This window comes from Centroberyx gerrardi, chromosome 24 (assembly GCF_048128805.1).
Source record: "Centroberyx gerrardi isolate f3 chromosome 24, fCenGer3.hap1.cur.20231027, whole genome shotgun sequence".
NCBI lineage: Eukaryota > Metazoa > Chordata > Actinopteri > Beryciformes > Berycidae > Centroberyx > Centroberyx gerrardi.
Genome location: NC_136020.1, coordinates 18,459,279 through 18,477,538, shown reverse-complemented (window position 1 = coordinate 18,477,538; position 18,260 = coordinate 18,459,279). Strand labels below are relative to the sequence as shown.

The window sequence follows — 18,260 nt, the reverse complement described above, 5'->3', positions numbered from 1 at the left end:
CATTGTGGAGAACAACAAACTTCAGTCCAACAATGCTGATAAACATAACAGATGTTTGCAATGCAAAGTGCAACAGTGGTGTACATATGTTAAACTCCTCCTCTACTCTACTCTACTAGTCTACTCTACTCTCCTTATACATTGCCATCTTATAGCCCAGACTCATCTACTGTATGCTGTCATTAAGACCCTGATTGCTTTTCTTAGCCGTGCGCCGCCACATCTTCACCACTCTCATTAAATCAGCGTGAGAAGTATTTTTAGCTGCTGCTGTCACCTCCACACTTAGAGGCAAAGTGTTTGTGTGTGTGTGTATGTGTGTGTGTATACGTGTGTAAATGCATGTGTGTGCACCCACAATTACCAAACCCATTAACCTGATTTCAGCCTGCAAAAAAAATAATGCCATGGATGACTGCCAACCTGTTTTACACTCTCTCTCTCTCTCTCTCTCTCTCTCTCTCTTCCTCTCCCCACCTCCCTCGGCTCTCCTCTCACCCCTCAGAATCCGACCCAGGTTGGTACGGCCCTGCAGGTCTTCTATAACCTGGGCAGTCTGAGAGAGACCATCGGCGCCGTGGTGGGGGGTTACCGGACCACCATACAGGACAACGTAACCAGCGCTCTGGACATCAAGGGCCTGACGCAGCCAGCTAACACTAGAGGTGAGAGTGGCGTGAGGACGCGCCTGGTCGAGTGTGTGATTATGCGTTTCCCCTACATTCACTCAGCAGTGGTGTGTACACACACACACACACACACACACACAGACATATTGTCCTCATTGTTAGAAGATTATAAAGACAATGACATTTCATAATTTGACCTAGTTTGTTATTTAGCTTCAACCAAAATAGACACATATAGGGCAGTCACCGTGCCTGCTTCTATGTGTGTTCCATTTATGGGTAGCTCAGTGGGTAGAGCACTTCCAATGTTAGGGGTTCAATTCCCACTTGGGCCACCCATGCAAAGAATATATGCACTCATGGTAGTGTCAGGCACTGTGGATGAAAGTGTCCACCAAATATAACAGTATACAGCAAAACAAAAGGTACTCGAGCTGATACTGCGAGTGAAGTTATACAGATGTAGGCGTTATAGAAGTCCCACGTTTTTTTTTTTGCTGTATGCTTGCTGAACTATTCCTCTGCTCTGGAAAATCAACATTTTGGTCTCATTTTACCTGTTACAAGGACATTAGAGTTTCGTCTTGCAATATGATCATTGGATTCTACTGTATAACATTCATAAAAGAATTGTCTGCATGATATATACATCGTACTAATGCAGGATAGATGCAGGATGAAAACATGAAGTGGGCTTTTCTACAAAAGCCCCCAAAATGTTGCAAACTCTAATGTGTTTGTGTATGTCTGTGCCCCCTGTTTCTCCCAGGTGCCCCAGGCAGAGCGGTGCTGCCAACTCCAGGGAACACAGCAGCTTTCCGCGCTGCTCTGTGGACCAACCTTGAAAAACTCATGGACCAGATATGCGCTGCGTGTAGACAGGTACGCGGCTAGTGGTTCGACGTGAGATTTTGGATCGACTGCGCGACTTGTGTGTGCTGAATCAAAAAACGAAACAAAAATCCTGCATGCCCGGTGAATGAGGTCTAAGGTTAGATAATCATTTTCTTTGCTGTACGTTTCACAGGTGCAGCATCTCCAGAAGGTCCTGACTAAGAAGAGAGACCCTGTCACTCACGTCTGCTTCATCGATGAGATCATCAAGGTGAGACGGCACCGACGGGGATTAATTTTTCAGCTGCTCTGCGTAATTGTTATTATTTGTTGAAGTAGTAGTAGTTGTAGTAGTAGTAGTAGTAGTATCAATAGTAATCATGACCATCATTGCCACATCATCATTACCATCGTCAGCGTCTCAATCTCTACCTCCACGGAAACCTAGTTGCACAAACCAGAGAGGGAAACTGTTACTATGGAAACAAAGCTCTCACCAATTACCCAGAGATAGAGGTGTGAGTTGGAGACCTAATGACATGTCTAAATGCAAGGCTCCTCAGCTCGGCAGATCCGCAGGCATACAGCTGGACTATTTCTCTTTCAGTCTCATAGCTGTGAGCGCCATTTACCCGTGGCTTCAGAGCACACAGGGAAAAAAACAAATGCTTTTGTTGGAAATAGCTTTAGTGTAAGCAGACATTTTTAGGGTTGGTACGTAAAAGTTCCACTGAAAACATAACAATTCAGCTTGGTGTGACAGGAGTGAATTAACATATATTGCGAGTATGACCAGTGAAATGAAGTGCAAGTATTTCACACTGAATGTCCAAAATAATAGGGACACTTGCTCTTTTTCACGAGGTACACTGATGAGGTGAATCTAGGTAAAAGCCATTTTATCCCTTCTTGATTTCCCTTATTAAATCTATATAAATCACAGAGGAGGAGATGTAAATAGAGAGAAGCAGACGAGTTACAGAAGGATTTTGAAGCTTTTACACAATTGAGATGTAGATTGTGCAAAAGTGGCTGCAACTTAATATAAGGAAGATTACACTGATTCAGATGTACATTCGTATATACTTAGTTTGGACAAGGCAACTAAAACACAGTTCAGCCAAAGGCAAATTCCACAATGATGAACGATAACATGTTCTATTCTATTCCATTCTATTCTATTCTATTGCGTGCTGTTGTATTGCATGCTATTCTGTGTTGTTCTGTTCTATTCTAATTTGTTCTACTTCTGTGTTTTCTGTTTTATTCTATTGTATTCTATATGGTGCTATAGTACTATATTATTCTATTCTATGCTATATTATACTGTTCTATTCTCTGCTATTCTGTGTTTTTCTGTTATTATATTTTGTTCTGTTCTGTGTTTTTCTGTTTTCTGTGTTAGGGTTAGGGTTAATTTAGGGTTAGGGCTATTTTATTCAGTTCTATTTTATTCTGTTCTACACACCTGTGGAAGGTCCATCCAGAGAGAGAAAATATATATATATATATATATATATATATATATATATATATATATATATATATATACATATATATATATATATCTGTAGAAGTTTTTTTGGGGGTGTTGTATGAATTGATATTGGACCCATGCCTGCTACAGTTGAAGTGTGTGTATATGCATGTAAAGGGAAAGTGCAGAGACTGGAGTAAGTGAGGAAATGGTAAACATCAGGAGAGGTAAGATGGCTGAGCCAGAGACCTGCAGCAGGGTTTTCTAATTGAAGATCAGGGGAGAAAACGCAGACACACATGTCCACATCCATTAAATAATGAAAGCACTGTGTGAGGGTCTGTGTGTTTAAGTGGATGTGTGCGTGTGTGTGTGTGCGTGCGTGTGTGTGTGTCTGCCCACGCGTTGCTTTCTGTGCCTGCCTGAAAGTACAGATGCAGTCAGTCCCACTTTTTGCTGAACTGTTGCGGCACTTTTGCTGCCCGATTAGAAGTTACACAGAGCGGCTTGGCACCCGTGGGCTGGGAAAATTTTGTGTTATAACTAATTTGGTCCCACTCTGTTACGGTCAAGAAATAATTGTAATAGGATAGATGCAGAATAAATGCATAACAACATCTACAAGCTATTTGCTTGTGTGAATATTTGAATGATGGCAGCCGCTGAATGCACAGGTTTGAAAGATGTGAATGGTTGGTATGAATGGTTGAAGAAGTTGCCCTTTAACCCATGTCCTGTCTATCTGTCTGTCTGTTTACCTGATGACAGGATGGTCAGCCTGATATCCTGTCCACCTTCTGGACTGATGTCACCAACACACTGTCTGAAGAATTTCACAAAGCTACTGAAGGTAAGACTGTTCCTTCCTCTTCCCCCTTCCTCTTCCTCTTCCCCTTCCCCTCGCTGTTTCCCTTTCCCTTTCCCTTTCCCTCTTCCCTTCCTTTCCCTTCCCTTCCCTTCCCTTCCCTTCCCTTCCCTTCCCTTCCCTTCCCTTCCCTTCCCTTCCCGTCGGGTTAGGGCATCCTACAGTAACATTCAATCCAAGTCTGTTTTCTTGTTTTTAGAGACAACGGAAAAATCTATCGCATCTTTATTTTGAGATGGGTTGGAGTGATGCAGTGATGGATGCAAAGATGGATGGACAAAATTAGCTGAAGCGTGTATACATCTTTTCATAGATTCACCTCCATGCATATTTTTGGCAGCAGCCTGCCATGACCATTTGGTGTTTTCACATCCCACAAGTTTAAATTCCTGGATGACCTACATTACTCATAGCCAGTAGTAGAGTGCAAGGTTCAGAGTGCTCTGATAATAAAATAATACTAATGTAATGATAATAATAAAACACTCAAACACACTCCTGCAGTGATACATTCTCACGTCAAGTTTGCATCATATTTTGCATTGAAAGGTGTATAATATGAATAGAGGAGGGACCCAGGAGGGAGGGAGTGTGTAAAAGAGGGGCAGCAGGGTGTCTTAAACCATCTTTACACAGCTGACCAGGCTAAAACTGCTGTAGCAGAGCCAGGATAGAATTAATTATGATCAGTTTCCACCAGCGTCCTTTATTATCATCTTTACACTGCGGGAGGCGGATCCGCGAGGACCAGTGTATCTCGGACAACAATAAGTCAACTTTGTTTATCTCGTGGATGATTGTTGTGTGATGTTGTTTTAAAACTAGGCCATGTATACGTCCTGTAGATAAAAGATGTTTCTGTTAATATTTCTGGTTTTGCTGCTTGAATCAAAACCAAAAGCTTTAACATTTTCAACTTTAACATTTCCAAATTTAGTTTTTAAAGCATTTAGTCTCTCACAGTCCCCTCGACTTGTTTTTTAATTTCCCTTTTCTTTTCTAATAACCAATAACCTCGTCTCATCGTCGCTCCAGCTGTTGCCCCTCTTGCTGCTGCTGGCCTTCATAGTCTCTATCAAGCTAGCTTTGTTTTTTTTTGCGGTTCTCTCTCACCTCGAGTCGACGGCAATTGACTGTTTGCCACGGCTTCCCGCTGATAGCCCAACTTACACACAGGTGATGGAACGCTTGTTGTGGCGAGAGATGGTTACCATGGTTACCGTGGCATTCGCACAGGCATTTCTCTGGCTTTGCTTTACACAGAACCAGGTCTGGCTTTTCTCCTGCTTTTCTCATCGGTCCTGAGGCGGATCAGAGCCAGGTTACTTTAATCCCCCTTCTCCGGTTTGATGTCTTTACACACAAATCAAACCCGGCTCAGATCCACCAATAACCCGGTATAAAAGATCTGTGTAAAGATGACTTTAATGGTTACAGAGACCAACCTGTAATGGGAATGTCCCAGGTTCGATTCCCCATGACCCCAAGTGTCTGCCTTGAGGAAGATGGTTCAGTTAGTTAAGGAACGTCCTGGGTTTGAATCCGGCCTGGGACCTTTGTCTCTCTACTGTAAAACTGTTAAATAAAGCAAAAAAAAAGGCCAAAAAGTGTTAATCCTTTTAATTGGTGGGAGACAAGAAAGACTTAATTGTGCGAACAATATCCTCTCTCTCTCTCTCTCTCTCTCTCTCTCTCTCTCTCTCTCTCTCTCTCTCTCTCTCTCTCTCTCTCTCTCTCTCTCTCTCTCTCACTCACTCTCTCACACTCACTCTCTCTCTCTCACACACACACACACACAGATCACATGGAGGCGTTTCAGGCCCAGTTATGCAGGAGGGAGTTCTATGATTAGAGGGAATAACAAAGTGAGAACAGGAGAGGCGGATTTGGCTGCTTGCTAACGTACTTGGCTTCATGCTACCACTATACTGACCAACCTGTAGTTTCTCTCTATCATGCTGTGTGTGTGTGTGTGTGTGTGTGTGTGTGTGTGTGTGTGTGTGCTCACAAACTATGACAAATATAAGTGAAGAAGGGTGGTGTGCGTGGGAGAGGAGAGTTTGTCAACATGTAAGGAAGCATTTCAGACAGTATATATGGCTCCATATTACTTTCTCTTCTCTATTTCTTCTCTCTCTCTCTCTCTCTCTCTCTCTCTCTCTCTCTCTCTTTCATAATTGACAAAAACTGGGAGGAAATGGTTTAGGTTAGGCAGAGATTTTACCCTCCAGTGACACAGAAACATCACTATGTCCCCTCAATTTCCTGACTATAGCTCCTCATTTTTTTTTCTCTTTTCCTCGCCCTTCCATCTCTCCAAGGCAGTCGGATGTAATGAAGCGCGTTCTGAAATTAAATGCGTTTGCTCTCTCTTCTCTTTCTTCTCCCAGTGCCCCCATTCTGTTGTTGAAGCTTTACGTTTAATCTTATTCCTTTTTCTCTTTCCTCATCCTTTCCTCCCTTCAAAGTTGTCATATGTAATGAATTTTGTCCTCACCCTCTCTCTCTCTCTCTCTCTCTCTCTCTCTCTAGCCTCCTCCTTCTTGAAGCAGGCGGTGGAAGGAGAGTATCCTAAGCTGTTGCGTCTGTACAACGAGCTGTGGCGCCGCCTGCAGCAGTACAGCGCCAGCCTGCAGGGGGCGCTAACAAGTGGCGGAGGGATGGACGCCGCGCTGGACGTCTCCGCCACAGAGACGGACGGCCAGGACCTTTTCACCCACGCCAAGCAGGATTACAAGTGAGCAGATGCAAACACAGAATCACAATCGGAGTCACTTTCAGGGTGCGATCACACCTACAGTTTTTGTTCTGTTTGGTGCGAACCATAGTAGAAAAGCTTACTTTGTAGCATTTTTGAATTTGGATCATTTCGGTTCACACTTGCAATTACAAGTGAACCAGGGCTTGTAAACAAAAGACACGTGGACTCACAAGTAGCTTGTTTATTGGACAGTTTTGGTAACCTGCCATCCTGCCAGGTTAGAGGTTTTTGCAGCAAGAGAGTCGAAACAAATCTGATTCCTGTCCCTGAAACTTTAGTGAACATATTTTAACTGATGATCTAATAATAATAATTTGAGTTATTACATTCTTCTTATTCTTGCAGGTTATAACATTATCAGTCAGTATTATTATTACATTGTCAGTTAAAAATGTGGTACACCCCTTATGAAGTAATAATCACAGGTTAATGTGATAATGTGATAGAATTGAATACAGTAACAGGTTTTATTACATTTTCAACCCATTTAGAGGGACATGTTATTACATTGTAACAAGTTATTACATTATGCAGCAGTCATTACATTATCAGTTGCTACGGGACAGGAAACTAACTTTTTTGTCTACAGGCCCAGTGGCTGGTAAATCCCAAAATTCACTTGCCACTTTTGTTGTTTTACAACCCAAATATTATTTTTAGAATAGAATAAAAATGTTTTAGGCTTCCTGCCAAAGTGGCTGGTACAGCAGGTTAGACTAACTTATCAGCCACAGCTACAATAGACATTAGAATAAACAAGCTTGTGACCAGAAGGTTGTCATTTCAAATCCCTGGACCGGCTGGGGAAAGTAAATGAGACATGCTCTCCTCTCCCTTCACAACTATTTATTGTCGCTGTGCCTTTGAGCAAGGTACTTGTTTAACCTTTATTTATCCAAGGAAAGTTGCATGCTCTTTGTCAGCACCACTCTGCCTCACATCCATACAGCTACACATCCACACCCAGTACCAACTGTTGGCCACTGAGCAGCTCAGCTGGAACAGTGGGAACTGCTAAGTGCTTGAAAGCACTTTGACAGGAGGAGGGTGTTGAGCGAGGCGAGAGTGTTCCTCATTCACTTTCCCCACACAGTTTTTTCCCTCCGGTCTGGTGGATTTGAGCCAGTGACCTTTTGCTCACAAGCCAGCAACTCAAACCTCAAGGCAGACCGCCGCCCCTCAACTGTCCAAGCTGCTGCTTTCCCTGCCACTGTGTGTGCATTTGCATTTGTGTTTCGGCCCGTGAAGAAGAACTGGATAGCAGAGAGAGAGAAGAGGTGTGAGGAAGGAGAGATCTAGCCAATGAACAAGAGGGCAGAGGAGGAAGCTACCAACCTGCAGGGAAACACCAGGGATAGAGAGGTAGAAGATAGACTGAGGTAAAGGAAAACAGTGAAAGGAGGGAGTGTAGGAGCCGAAATAGAGGAGAGATTGGCAGATGGAGGAATGATACAGGTGGAGAGAGAGGGATTGAAGAAATGATAGAAAGTAGCCAGAACAGTAGCTAGAAAGGGCAAAAGGAGATTGTGAATGCAAAGTTAATAAATTATCAGTCTTTGCACGTGCGTTAATGACAGGAGCATGTGTGCAGATGCTTGTGCATATGTCTACCACTTTGGTATTCGGCATACACACACACACACACACACACACACACACACACACACACAAACACACACACAGCATATGTTAGACAGACAGCAGGCATCCAAGGCTTCAAGAGTCACTATACACATCCATCAACATACTGGCTAACGATGATAAATAGTCATGAGATAATGATGATGGCAACACACACACACACACACGCACACACACACACACACACCTCTAGTATCATTCCTGCACTGAATAGGAATAGGATAAGGCACAGTGGCATTTCACCTCAAGTTATGTAAATCAGTCGATTACTAAATGTCAACACAGATATTTTAAGCAATTTGTGGATATTTTGTGTACTAAAGTAAGACAATAGAAACACGGTTGGTTTGGTTTTGTGCTGTTTTCCTTTATTTGCACATATTCCTGCACAAATGTCTTATTACTTATTACTGTCTTATGTGCATGTGTGTTTTTTACTTCCTTTGCGTGTATGTACGTGTGTCTTTGTCTTTCCTGCATCTTTTTGACTGTGTGTGTGTGTGTGTGTGTGTGTGTGTGTGTGTGTGTGTGCGCAGCCCAGAGAAGGCTCTGAAGGACTCCCTGCAGCCGTACGAGGCAGCCTACCTCTCCAAGTCCCTGTCTCGCCTGTTTGATCCCATCAACCTCGTGTTCCCCATGGGCGGGCGAAACCCCCCCTCCAATGACGAGCTGGACAGCATCATCAAGACCATCAGCAGGTTCGTGCACGGCAACTCTCCGCCGGTTTGCATGGTTTGTCTGTCCACAGATCCACACTGAAGACAGTTCAAAGACCGTTTTCTCAAGCGCTCGTCATAGACTTGAATGAACTCGTTTAGTCAAGCCAGTGTGCTCTAGTGTGTGGATGAAAAGGCCTGTAATTGCTTTAATTTAGAACAGTCAGACAGGTGTTGTAGGAGGTTTTTATATTGTATTTGTTATGGATACAGTGGTGATGCAAGCCATTGAGCGCTCTGTCTGTAGTACCAATAATCACTGTAAAGAGCATCTTGGGTATTCAGGCTGCCAACGTGTGTACTGTCTGAAACGTATTCTTCAAAGCAGTACGCATACTTAACTGCTTATTTGCGTTTAGCTTATGAGAACAAATGATCCTATTAAGATTTGTTAAGTAGCCACCAGGCTGTCGTTTTAGCGGACTGAACAATCCTGTTTATTTCTTTTCTTGCAGTGAGCTGAATGTGGCGTCAGTAGATCCCAACCTCACACTGGCTGTGGCCAAGAACGCTGCCAAGACCGTCCAGCTCTTCTGTGTGAAGTCTGAACAGCTGGTGTGTAGTGTGTGTGTGTGTGTGTGTGTGTGTGTAGTGTGTGTTTTGACAGAATACTAAAATGTTGACCCAAAGGGGAGGTGTCTTTAGAAATGGATAATTCAGTGTTTTTCATGTTTTGCACTCTTGGATCATCCTTGACAACAGTAAGAAAGTGAAAGTTGCACCATTTGTTGTTTTTCCAAAGTTGCATTTAGAAAAAAAAACACGATGCATCTGAAACGGGCCAATCACAACACGATTAGGTTGACTTTACTGGAGCCGACCAATCATCTTATGTTTGGGGCAGGGGGTGGACCCTTTAGTACTGCCAGCCAGTCAGAGCTGTGGCTTTTTCTGGCTGCTAGAAATGCCCAAAACAGCCTGTAAGCTCTCACTTCACAGGTATGTTTCATAGACTCAAGGTAATAATATAAAACTGTAGGAAAAGTGAAAAACACCCTCACTGTGAGTGTCAGCCTATCTTTCTAACCCAGTATTTGTCTGTACAGAGACTTCCCTATACCACACTCTTTCTCTGTTTCTCTCTCTGTCTCCTCCTCTATCTGTCTGTCTGCCTGTATCTATGTATCAATCAGTCAGTCACCCTGCTCTCTCTCTCTCTCTCTCTCTCTCTCTCTCTCTCTCTCTCTCTCTCTCTCTCTCTCTCTCTCTCTCTCTGTTCCCCATGACCCCAAGTGTCTGCCTTGAGGAAGATGGTTCAGTTAGTTAAGGAACGTCCTGTGTTTGAATCCGGCCTGGGACCTTTGTTTCTCTACTGTAAAACTGTTAAATAAAGCAAAAAAAAAGGCCAAAAAGTGTTAATCCTTTTAATTGGTGGGAGACAAGCAAGACTTAATTGTGCGAACAATATCCTCCCTCTCCCTCTCTCTCTCTCTCTCTCTCTCTCTCTCTCTCTCTCTCTCTCTCTCTCTCTCTCTCTCTCTCTCTCTCTCTCTCTCTCTCTCTCTCTCTCTCTCTCTCTCTCTCACTCTGTAGTTGTGTACTCAGGGCGATGCCAGTCAGGTGATTGGTCCGTTAACAGAGGGCCAGAGGAGGAACGTCGCCGTGGTGAACTCCCTCTACCGCCTGCAGCAGGCCGTCTCAAAGGTGAACTACTGCACTAAATACTGTCTGTCCGTCTGTCAGCCGTTGTTTTGAATAGATAAACGTACAAAATTGCAAGTCAAATCAAGAAACTGATAACTTCTAAAAGACTGTCTTAGCAAGTCATACTGCCTGTAAAGTTACTAAGAGTTACTATAGCGACAGCTGTAACATGACAGACAGAACAGCACATTCAGCACACTCTGTAACTGTGTGTGGAATGGGAGTATTACATTAACACATAGGAGTCACATGAACACACAAAAAGCACTCTCTCTATCTCTTATACACACACACACTCACACACATTAACTCTACAAATAACGCTGCCACCTCATCACCCAAAGTAAATGCTCTGCAGGGAGAGCTCGAGGGAGGAAGTGTGTGTGTGTGTGTGTGTGTGTGTGTGTGTGTTTGCAGAGGAGAGAGAGCGAGATGCGGTGATGATAATGGTGTGAAATTGTTGTTGTTAGCAGTTTCTTTTAAATCAAAATCTCACAGGAGTTCACCCTGGGTCGGGCGCTCACACACACACACACACACACACACGTAAAAGGAAAAAAAGGCAGTTAAATAGGGAGAACTAGGGAGAAGGGTAAAGTGTGTTCTCTCAACCCCCCTCCATTAAAGATGCATGGTGTGTCCCGGCGCGGCAGCCGGGCTGATTAATAGCATAAAAAAAGCAGATTATTCCACCATTAAATATTTAACCTCAAGGCTATCAAAATTTTACAGTTTGAAAACAGAGTGAGAATTTATTTCAGGCAGATGGAGGGAGGGAGGGATGGAAAAAGAAAGGGATGGCGGACAAACAAAAGGAAAAAAACCTCATGGATACACACGGCACGAGGGGTTATTATATCCTGTTTGCGCTCTAGTTAACCTTTGACCTCTGGCGTTTTGTGTTTGCAGGTTATTTCGGGGCTGGGGTCGTGTCCGCCGGCTGCTGAACAGGCCCTCTCTTCTTCTCTGGAGGTATCACAACACCCGGCAACACACACGTCTTCTTCACCTTTATATTTGGCCGTTCGTATTTTCACACTAGCTCAGCTTCTGCTCTGAAAACTACTTAACTAGGTTGAGATCTTTGTTGTTTTTTCCTTTTTCTTTGTACTTATTCATGAATTCTACTTTGAAGAAAACTTTCCAGACGGTACACACGTTTTGGTAGCTGTCATATAAAAGCAGCAGTATCCTATAAGAGGTTGTTTGATGTGATAATGGGAAGTTGAGCGCTGCAGATGGCACTCGGCTGCCGTTTACCTGCTGCCTCACTGTAACATAATCACAGTAAAGAACGCCCTCTTGGGTATTTTACTACAATGGAGCTTTTTGCCAACTTGTCACACACACACACACACACACACACACACACACACACACACACACACTTTCATTGACTACATTCATTCCTTAACCTTAACCCAACTCCTAACCCTAAACTAGCCTGAACTAGCCTAAAATGGCAAAATGTCCTCACTTCGAAGGATTTTCCTGATCTTTCTATCCTTGTGGGGACATTTGGTCAAGAAAACACACACACACACACACACACACACACACACACACCTTCATTGACGACATTCATTCCTTAACCTTGACCCTAAACCCAAGCCCTAACCCTAAAATAGCCCCTTAAAGAAACAAATGCTGGCAAAATGTCCTCACTTTGGAGGATTTTCCTGATCTTCCTATCCTTGTGGGGACATTTGGTCAAGAACACACACACACACACACACACGCACACACACACACACACACACACACACACTTTCATTGACTACATTCATTCCTTAACCTTAACGTCCTAACCCTAAACTAGCCTGAACTAGCCTAAAATGGCAAAATGTCCTCACTTTGGAGGATTTTCCTGATCTTTCTGTCCTTGTGGGGACATTTGGTCAAGAAAACGCACACACACACACACACACACACACACACCTTCATTGACGACATTCATTCCTTAACCTTGACCCTAAACCCAAGCCCTAACCCAAAAATAGCCCCTTAAAGAAACAAATGCTGGCAAAATGTCCTCACTTTGGAGGATTTTCCTGATCTTCCTATCCTTGTGGGGACATTTGGTCAAGAACACACACACACCTACACACACACACACACACACACTCTCACATGCATCACGTCATCTTCCTATACCTGTGGCCCGTCGAAGTCAGCCTGCAGATGGGATTTTTTTTCTTTATCGTGAAAAAGCTTAGAGAGGAGATTGGAACGAAGATCAGGTTATCTGGCTGGCCCGCAAGGGTTTAAATGCCCGTCACACACACAGACACAGGTGCACACACACATACACACACACACACACACACACAATCTGGCGGACCATCATATTGATTTTCATTTGATCTTGCGAGAGATGGGACAGACAAAAGATCAGAGTGGCGATGCTGCTTCATGGTTACACGGCGCGCTTACAAATGTCCCCACACACTCCCATAATAAACACACACACACACACACACACACACAGCTGATGCATGCCTATACCTCAAATGTCAATCAATTAGCCAATCACCTTCTGCTTCCTCAAATAGCAACTGTTCGCCTGACTACACTGGTTGCTATGGCAATCAGGATCCCCATAAGTTTTGAGCAATTTACTTAATTTGATTTGGTTTAATTGTGTGGATGCACTGGAGCTCTCCTGGTTTACATTGTACAGTGTCTTTACAGAGGTTTGTATGATATAACTCAGTTGTTTTTTTCACTATTTTTCACTTCAAGGGAGTGCAGGCCCTGATGAGCAGCGCAGTGCAGCCTCTTCTGCAGTCGGTCAGCGACTCCATAGAAGCCATCATCATCACATTACACCAGGAAGACTTTTCGGGGTCAGTCCTTTCCCTCATGCTCGCATTTATTACTGTGAATTCCTCCTGTGAATTCATTCGAAAGCATCAGTTCGAGTCAAAATGATATCAGTGACAGAAATGTTAACTAGCGTCTCTCGGGCCTTTTTAAAATGGTAATTATTTAGCGAGGCAGTGAACAGTTTCGGTGTGAATGTCTTTGATTTGCGATACATGCGGACGCAGATGGCTCTGAATTTGTTAAACAGTGTCTAAAATGTTAACAAATGCATGTGGAAGGGAAAATGAGAAGAAAATGCCTTCAGATTTGGTTGGTTTGAAGCAGTTGAAATATTTTCTCTGACATGTAACTTTAATTTGTAGGCCATAAATTCTGCACAGCACCTCAGAAATAACTGCATCCTAATTGCAGGAGTCAACATTGAATTTTTCATATATTCTTTATTTAATAATTTTGCAGCCTTTAACTGAGCCGCCTCAACAGACAGCAGAATCTTTTGAACAGAGCCGAACCACAGTTAAAGCTTCCAGTCGTGAAAAACACGTGGAAATGCAAAATATTGAATTAATAAAAAGATTAGGAGGGTCATCTTCTCTGCAATGGCCTGATTTGTTTACAATGCTCATTCCAGACTATCACAGCTTGACAGTGATTTATTGACATGATAATCCTACTACCTGCAGCTAAACCTTAGAACCGGTATCAACAGTGAATACGTGGTTACCGGTGCGTCCCTGCTGTCTCACACTGAGCTTGTGTGTGTGTGTGTGTTTGTGTGTGTGTGTGTGTGTTGCAGGCCTCTGTCCAGCCCCGATAAGCCCGACGTTCCCTGCTCCCTCTACATGAAGGAGCTGCAGGGCTTCATCGCCAGGGTGATGGCCGACTACTTCCGCCACTTCCAGTGCGTGGACTTCATCTACGAGAGCACCGAGTCCATCGCCCAGAGAGCCATCAAGCTGTTCGTGCGCCACGCCAGCCTGCTGCGCCCGCTGGGGGAGGGGGGCAAGATGAGGCTGGCCGCTGACTTCGCACAGGTGAGGGTCACCTGTCACAGATCGGTGTTATGGAGTCATTCGCATGTTCCACGGTCCCGCTGAGCACTCTGGGTTTTATTTCTTTCTTTGAAATGATGAAAAAATCTCTGGAAAGACACACGGGAAAACTCACACAAAGCTTACAACAATTTTCCTTGTATGCAGAACATAAACGGCCTTAAATTTAGATGATCATGTCTGTGTTTGTATGCTCACCCTTGTGTGTGTGTGTGTGTGTCAGATGGAGATGGCAGTGGCTCCTCTGTGCAGGCGAGTGTCTGATTTGGGGAAACCTTACCGTATGCTGCGCTCCTTCAGGTACGTAGGGTCATCCTCATTATTCTTATGAACACAGAGAGTCATAGTGGAGACAAATTGGTGTTTTTACTGCAGCAGTAGCAAGAGAGAGATTCATGACTGAAGAAATCTGCACTTAATTGTAATATAAAGAGAGAGAGCCAGATGTGATTTTATCTCATGCAAAGAGCACAATCAATATCACAGTATCAATCAATACAATTTAATATCAATATGTAGATAAGTGGTATTATTGAAAGGCAGATGGCAAATCACTTCCAACATGTTTATCTGCAACAGGGATTATGGGAAATGTGGTCTTAATTTTTAGAAACACTAGCACTAACAATACCACTAACAACACTAACATACCACTGGTGTGAGTCTCATTTGTTTACAGTAATTATACCAAGGTAATTAATTTGACAATGATATACTGGTGTTTAAAATGCAGTGTACATAGTTGTGTTTGTGTTGCAGGCCCCTGCTGTTCCAGACCAGCGAGCTGGTAGCCAGTAGTCCAGCTGTGGGCGACCTGATCCCCTACAGCACCCTGCTGCACTTCTTCTTCACCAGAGCTCCCTCCGAGCTCAAGTCACCTCACCAGGCACGCTCACACACACACACACACACACACACACACTAACTACGCTTCATGGACCTACTAACTCTACCCACAGTTTTCACAGCTATAAGTGAAGGATATATAGCAGGTATGGATAGAAACAGACTTCCAAAAAATCCATGAAAAACACTCAACAAAAACTTAAAAAGAAAAAAACCAAGATGCTCATACTCTCACGAAGGTTTGCCCTAAAATGTGTTTGACAAAAACGTGTTATAATCAAGGTCAAGTCCTGCCTTGTGTTTCTGTGTTTTGGACTGCTGCCACTCTCCTGTTTTTGAAAGATTTTTTGGAAATCTGTTCATACCCGTGCTCTTGTTTCACCTTAACTCGCCCACCGTTCCTCCATCGCAATGGGCAGGCAGTAACTGGCAGAGAAGGACTTTATGGTGTTAAAGCTAAAAGCTAAAAGATAGAGACCAGATAGACCGTTCTTTGTCACCCGCAGAGAGCAGAGTGGTCCATCGCCCGGTACTCCCAGTGGCTGGACGACCATCCCTCCGAGAGAGACCGGCTCACCCTCATCAGGTACCCAGTCACTCCTTCATTCATTCATTTTCTTCACCCACTTATTCTTTCTTAGGGAGACCGGAATCTCCAGTCCACCTGATTTGCATGTAGGAAACTCATGCGAACATGGGGAGAACATGGAAACTCTACACAGAAAACGGTCGGGAATCAAACCTGGGTCCTTCTTGCTGTGACCTTTTTTTACTTTTACACTTTCAGCTCAGCCACTGTACCGCATTCAAATCCTGACCCTTGAATTCTTAAAAAAAAAAAGAAAAAACAAAGAGTCAGGCAAAAATACTAATTTGTGATATGGTTCATGCAGTAAAGCTGCTTAAAATCACAAGGAAACTGCATTTTGATGTTGTTTTCAATATATTATCAGGAAGGGACCTTCCAAAAGCACAAGAAAAATACAAGAAAATAAAAACTCAAGAATTAGCAAACTTGGTGAAAAACGCATTTTTCATGTCATTGTGACTTTAATTGTGGTGACTGATCGGCCTCTAGTGGTGAAATGTGTAAGTGCAGATGAGATATCTCTCTCTCTCTCTCTCTCTCTCTCTCTCTCCCTCCCTCCCTCTGTCTTTGTCTCTCTCTCCTCCTCCCTGTCTGTTTCTGTCCCTCTCTCTCTCTCTCTCCCTCCCTCCCTCTGTCTTTGTCTCTCTCTCTCTCCCTCCCTCTGTCTTTGTCTCTCTCCTCCTCCCTGTCTGTTTCTGTCTCTCTCTCTCTCTCTCTCTCTCTCTCCCTCCCTCCCTCTGTCTTTCTCTCTCTCTCTCTCTCTCTCTCCCTCTCTCTCTCCCCTCCCTCCCTCCTCCCTCCAAGGGGCGCTCTGGAGGCCTATGTCCAGTCGGTGAGGGCTCGGCAGGGGAAGGAGTTTGCGCCCATCTATCCCATCATGCTCCAGCTGCTCCAGAGAGCCACCAGCGGTTCGCAGGAGACCAGAGCCTGAAGACACCGAGGGATGAGGACGACGCGGCTTTAGGTGTAACGCCCAGGCAGAGCTGCATGGAACTGCATTCGCCCCGTTGTAGGCCGCAGCGTAGGTAGTTCAAACCGCTCAGTGGGGTTTTATGGCGGCTCTATTTCCTTGTTTTAGCAGCCGGATGCCTCAGCTTTGTGTCTGAAGCTGCTGCGGGCTACTGTTCATCAGACAACACGTCCATATTGATGTTACGGGAGAGGGTATCTTAAGGGAGAGGGCGTCATGTCTCGGGATCAGGTTTAGGTCAAGCATATCCACACTACAAAAAGCCTCCTCTGGACGGCATCATCTGTGACTGTATGACTTTATCCCAGCCAGTGTGCCACGGAGGTCCGAGTGTCTGCAGGTTTTCCTTCCAACCAAAGACTACAGCAGGTGACTAATCAGTGAAATCACCTGCTGTAGTGTGTGGTTGGAACGAACACCTGCAGACACTCGGCCCTCCATGGCACACAGTTGAAATCCCAGCCAAAATGACCCGTTTTATTTTGACTGAAATAATAAGTGATGTTTTGTGGCATCGACAGCAACGAAGACAGTCTTTGTTGAGCGAAGAATTTGCTTTACACCACTTTCCCTGAATTTATGTTGTGTGACCAAATCTGTTGGACAATATCGATAAATAAAATATACTTGTCTGTTGTTGTGTGCAGGAAAAAGTACTGATGATTCATGAATAAAATGGTAAAGCACTAAGCCAGCCACAGCTTTCTCTCTCATAATTGTTCCCTGAGAGCTTTTCAATATTTCCACTGGATGTTTGCTTACAAAACATACTTGCATACTTGGGACTTGAACCCACAACCCTCTCGTCTTTGGTCCACTGAGCCAGTGGCACTCTGCTGTAAAACTGACTCACTGTTTAGCACACATTGGATTTTGGCTTTCAAAACACGCCTAGAAATTGAGCTTGAAGCCAGAACCTCACTGCGGTCATGCAGCCCAACGAGCCACTGAGATAGATTTCTTTTATGAGCCTGTTCTCTGAGAGATGTAGATACTGTCTACTGTTAAAAAAAAAAAAAAAGCCAGCTGTTCCAGAAGTTTAGGGGGCTTTTTTTTAAACTCATCAGCAAACAGACAAAATGACTTCAAGGGAATTACAACCATGGAAGCAGAAACCAAAATGAGAGCACATCGTCTTTGCGCATGTAATAGAAGTATGTCTGCTTTGACTGTTTTCTAAATGTCAGGTTAAAAACGGCACTATGCGTAAAATGTGAAACTGTTCATCAACCATTTGAAAAACAAAAGTGACGTGCACTCTCGCAAAATCACTACTGGCATGAAAGTAAAACACATTGTGGGTTACTATTCGAGTTATGAATCATCCTAAGACCTTTTCTTACAAAATAGATACTCTTGAGGTTAGAATCGTCTGGGTTTTTGAAATATGAATGAATTCACAGTTAGTGA

General features: G+C 43.8%; 1 protein-coding gene across 1 annotated transcript in view; it reads left to right on the top strand.

The window, feature by feature from the left end:
- The window catches only part of cog5 (component of oligomeric golgi complex 5), a 52,005-nt gene extending 34,476 nt beyond the window's left edge, over window positions 1-17,529 (top strand). The window contains exons 8-22 of the mRNA XM_071901021.2: window positions 506-665; window positions 1,399-1,511; window positions 1,657-1,734; window positions 3,709-3,790; window positions 6,338-6,542; window positions 8,744-8,905; window positions 9,379-9,478; window positions 10,457-10,567; window positions 11,477-11,539; window positions 13,310-13,413; window positions 14,190-14,427; window positions 14,669-14,745; window positions 15,205-15,331; window positions 15,798-15,877; window positions 16,685-17,529. Coding sequence (XP_071757122.1) covers window positions 506-665; window positions 1,399-1,511; window positions 1,657-1,734; window positions 3,709-3,790; window positions 6,338-6,542; window positions 8,744-8,905; window positions 9,379-9,478; window positions 10,457-10,567; window positions 11,477-11,539; window positions 13,310-13,413; window positions 14,190-14,427; window positions 14,669-14,745; window positions 15,205-15,331; window positions 15,798-15,877; window positions 16,685-16,811 — 1,827 coding nt within the window. The 3' untranslated portion in view covers window positions 16,812-17,529. The remainder of the gene's footprint in view (window positions 1-505; window positions 666-1,398; window positions 1,512-1,656; window positions 1,735-3,708; window positions 3,791-6,337; window positions 6,543-8,743; window positions 8,906-9,378; window positions 9,479-10,456; window positions 10,568-11,476; window positions 11,540-13,309; window positions 13,414-14,189; window positions 14,428-14,668; window positions 14,746-15,204; window positions 15,332-15,797; window positions 15,878-16,684) is intronic.
- Window positions 17,530-18,260: the final 731 nt, after the last annotated feature.